Source organism: Myotis brandtii, unplaced genomic scaffold (genome assembly GCF_000412655.1).
Source record: "Myotis brandtii unplaced genomic scaffold, ASM41265v1 scaffold196, whole genome shotgun sequence".
In the NCBI taxonomy this organism is placed as follows: Eukaryota; Metazoa; Chordata; class Mammalia; order Chiroptera; family Vespertilionidae; genus Myotis; species Myotis brandtii.
In genome coordinates, this window is record NW_005357311.1 from 4,795,724 (window position 1) to 4,800,528 (window position 4,805).

The following is a 4,805-nucleotide window of genomic DNA, read 5'->3' on the forward strand; positions in this document are numbered from 1 at the left end:
CGGGGCCAGCCAGCCAACCTCCGGTGTCCTCTCCCCACCACCAGCCCGGCCCGATCGGCCCCCAGGCAGAGGGGCCCGCCAGACATCCCCCATGCACAAATTCATGCACCGGGCCTCTAGTATAAATATAAATACTGCTGCAGCTTTTTAATATAGGACATAATTTGGATATATATCTGGAAGCATACATCTTTCATTGTGTATTCTACCTATCCCCTGCAATTGGGTGAAGGTAATGTGCACAGGCATGTATGCAGTATGAGAAAATCAACACTGCCCCTTTGTGCACAACAAGGAATTGAACTTTCTGGCATGGGGTCAGATGCCTTGACCCATTTTCATTCTGGGTATTTCGTCTTTGATTTATGACTAAGACAAGCTGTTTAGCAAAGTAATCTAAGGCTTGAGTCAGTGGGAAATCTAAAGGAAGAGGTGTGTTGATGTGTATGTATGTGTTCCCCCACGCCCCGCGTGGTTCAGGGTTCAGGATCTGGAAGAGGGGCCACACGCAAATGAAAGAGACAAGAGATAATAATTTGGAAATTGGGGGCCAGGTGAGAGCCCATCCCAAGAGGATGGACTTTGCTTGTGCTCAGGCCTCGCCATCTTTTTATTTAATTTGGGATCCACCCATAGCCCTTAGGCAGGCAAGTTCCAGTAGCAGGCAGACTATCTCATCAGTAAGGATTTAATGACTATCTGGTGGGGGAGTTGCTTCTGCTACCATTGTCTCAACTAAACAGTGGGTGCATAGCCCTGACCTTTGCCAGGGCTTCAAGGGTCACCAGCCTTCAGGGTTCCTTGTCCACACCTCTCTGCTAGTGAAGACAATAGGTGGCTTCCCACAAGAGGGAAGAAATTTACTCTCATTGTGGAGGTGTCACAGTTTGCTCCCATGGGAGGTCATCAGAGAACCCCAACCCAGGTGAGGACCAGTGTGGGGCAATGGTGGCAACTTGACCTGCCCCTGAGTAAGTGCCTCCCTCCCCTCCTCTGTCTCACCCTAGTAATGCCCTCACCCCAGCCTTACATCTTTGATCACTGCATCCATGTCACGAATTTCCCTTTGTCATGGGAAAATCTAATCACTACATGTAATGAGGAGAATAATGCTGAAAGATGATGAAATTTCAGGAAGACTTATGAATTAACTTTGAATTGGAAAAGAAAAATTTTATACTAATTCACTGAGAGGAAGCCAAGCTATTTACAAAATACAGTTTTTACTTTATCTACTCAATATCAGTGTAACCTTTTTAACCTTAAAGCTTTCTCTAGGTAAGCAATGTAAGGATGGAGAATTTGAATTTATTTTGTTTCATTGAATCATCAAACTTCACTAATCTTGATGTATGTTCTAGCCAACAAATCAAAGTAATGTCAAAAGCTAAGTTAGTTTTTTGAATGTTGATGACTAATTTACTAGTAAATGTATAAGGTCCTTCTCCCCACCCCACCCCCAAAAAATACTGAGTGAGTCTGCACACCCATCACTTTTTAATGGATTGTGTTAGTCGTGAGATCAACTGCAAATATAACTCAGAGAGACCCAGCTGCCTGAGGATTTCTTCATTGATTTCAAATGAATTGAAACTTTGATTCATTACAGCATTCAGAAGAAGCCATTATTATACATGCTCTGTAGCTACATTTTGCAAATGTTAATTTCTCAGTTATATTAAAATCAATTTTCTTAAATAGCAAAAGACCAGAGTGAAAGAGAAACCACTAAGACAATTTTTTGTTCTTGGGTTTTTTGCTGTATTATGAGTCTATTAATTTTCCCAACCAGCAGGAAGAGAATTAGAAAAATTCAAATATTATCACAAACAGGATATTAGAAATCAGCCCTTCAGTAAAATTTTAACTTTTAATAATACATTGCTGAGATCTTTAAACATACTAGAAATATGTGTTTTGGATCTTTTATACACTAACCACTTGATCTTTAGGGTAGGAATAGAAGAAATAATCTTCCTTAAATTAATTCCTCTCTTTGATGTATGATCAAATATTCTGCAAGAAAATCAGACATCTTCTAAATGGATTTTAGTTCATGTTGCATCATTTTTCAAGTTATCAGAGATTAATTTAATCTTGAAACAGATTTTAGAACGTGAGAAGAAGTAATTGATATGAAAGTAGATTGTAGAATTCCATGCCATTTATGCCAAAGGAAACTGACTCCAGTTTGGAACAAAATTAAAATAATGTGAAGTTTGGTGTTATTTAGTTGTAAGCCAGGAAATGTTAAGGTGAATATAATTGCTCCCTTATTCCAAACCTATCTACTCATCACAGTTAATTTACTGATATTATTTTAGGTACTGGTATATTGTCAATGTCTCAGAAAGTAAACCTTTAATTTCTTAGTACTTATAAATTAAATAAATTTATTTTGGAATAAAGGAGGAGTTAACTCCATAGTAGTGTTTAAGGTCTTTAGCTTGGTCAATATGAACAACTTTCCTTTAATAAACATTCTTACATATTTGCCTTTTTTCCTGAAATAAATGTTTCACAGTCGCACATTTGTTTTATATTTCAGCTTATTTCAACACTACAAGCTATATGAGTTTCTGTTCTACTCTACCAGGGAGGAAATTGTGATAGGAGCTGAGGTAAGTAATTTATCTAGATGGCACCAATTAAGCTGAATCACTTAATGCATGCTGATCAGCATCTGGATCTTTAACTGCTTAAAGCAACTTCTTGTCAAGATTACTCAAGTGTTAATATAACCAACTAGTAGTTTACAAAAAGAATAATCACATAAAGTGACTTTGGATTAAGAAAATAAGCTGTCTTGGCATTAACAGCATTGTTAAACACATATACTTTGTGTATTTATGGATTAATTCTTTGACAAAGCTCAAATGGTTAGGGTATGTATGTCTTCATAAAAATAAAATCAGGAAAAGTGAGATAAATTAATTCAGTTAAATCTCTTCTAATTGCACATTTATTTTCCGTCTACTCGTTTAAGGCTTAATTCAAGTCCTACTTCCTCAATGAAACAAACCTTCCTTAATTGCATCGTGTTGCAAAGGAAGGGTTTAGGCAAACTCTTTAATCGCATTCTATTATTTTATTCCAAGTGATCTCTTTTTGCTGAATATTGGCTACTTTTACCACACCAATTAGCACATAAATGCACTGTTACATGTTTTTCTAACTATTCCCTGTGGATTGATATTGTCAATATAACCTGAGTGTAATTTCCTTGAAGAAAAGGGTCATGTGCTGTATTTCTACCACAGCATGCAGTATAATGAAGGACATAGTAGTCTCTCAGTTAACACTACTTCAGTGATTCAGTGGCAGTGCGTAAAATAGAAACTCTATGGTCACTGGTTTACCAGGAGACACTTTTGAGCAGCTTTACATATAATCACATATTTATAAAGGCCAGAAATGAATATGTGTAAGGGAATATCTTAAGGAGACTAAAAATGCCATTAAAATGTGTTTCTTAGGTACTCTACTACTTTAGGAGACTACATTGCCTAAAAGTGTAAGGGATAGGAGTGGCCATGTTTGCAAATAAACAGTGAATAAGGGGATATTTATGTTATCTTTATAATTTTCCTGATATTAAGAACCAGATGGAATGTGCCAGAGCATTGTTATTCTACTGTTTATAAATTGCTTATTTCATAAACATTTCAGTCACCATCACTCACCCTCCATTTGGATACTTGTTCTAATGGTGCCCTTTTAAAAGTGAGCTGGAGGAAAACAAGGAACCCTTTTGCTTTTGAGTTTCCTTAAAATTTCTTCTTTGCAAGATCCTGGTAGCTTAAATGTCACTTGACAAAGTTTCACTGAAAACGTTTCCATTTCAGAATTACATCATATAGTGTGACAGTGTTGCAATAATTATCAGTTTGGAATACGATCCTATCTCATCTATTCAGCAAAACTTTGGGAAAATGTTAGTGGCTTCAACAGCAGCATAAGCAAATATTTAGAATTATCAAGGAAAATTTCATAAAGAACTACCTTTTCCCTTTGTTAATTGCACAATCATGCCTTTCTTCTCTGCTGTAAGGATATATTTAGGTGACATTTATGCTCACGGAAAGATAAAGTGGAGAAATCGGACAAGGATTGGCTCCTTATTTGCCATTGTCTTGTATTTTCTGCAAGCTGACCAGAACTATAAAAATTATCTTTAAGAAGATAGTGGATCTTCAAGAATTAGATCACTCATGGATTTTTAAAGGATTAACCAAAGCAGTTATTATAGTATAATATTTTATGGGATTTTAAAATTATCTCATAACTCTGTGCAAATATCTGTGTGTTTTTTTCATTAACAATCTTTTACGGAGGAGGCAAGAACCTGCCCCCCTAATGTGACTATTCATGCTGACCTCAGAGCTCTGGAAACAAACAAGGGCCACATGACAATGTTCTAAATTTAACTCTCAGGCAAGCATTCAAACTAAATAACTGATCAAATTTAGTGTTGTTTTTTTTTTAAATTAATGGATGGAAGATAAGACCAAAACACATAAATCACCTCTAAGAATATTGATAAATATTAATTTTAATTATTAATAGGAATATAAATAAATCATGCTCCTACTTTTCTTTGGTTTTAGTTTAAAGAAAATTGAATTTTTGTGTTTTTTTTTAAATTTAATGATTGTTTCTAGCTATTTCTACTCACTTTTATCAAGGAATTTCATGTTATTCTTAGATCATAGGAGGCATGTTTCAGTAAATCATTTTTTTTAATTAAATCTTTATTGTTCAGATTATTACAGTTGTTCCTCTTTTTTCCCCCATAGCTCCCCTCT

The 4,805-nt window shown here is 35.7% G+C and overlaps 1 protein-coding gene across 1 annotated transcript in view; it reads left to right on the plus strand.

The window, feature by feature from the left end:
- LOC102255881 (chromosome unknown open reading frame, human C10orf107) overlaps positions 1–4,805 on the plus strand; it is a 110,721-nt gene that overhangs the window by 30,259 nt on the left and 75,657 nt on the right. Inside the window, exon 5 of the mRNA XM_014538740.1 lies at positions 2,549–2,621. Within this exon, the coding sequence (XP_014394226.1) occupies positions 2,549–2,621 (73 nt within the window). The remainder of the gene's footprint in view (positions 1–2,548; positions 2,622–4,805) is intronic.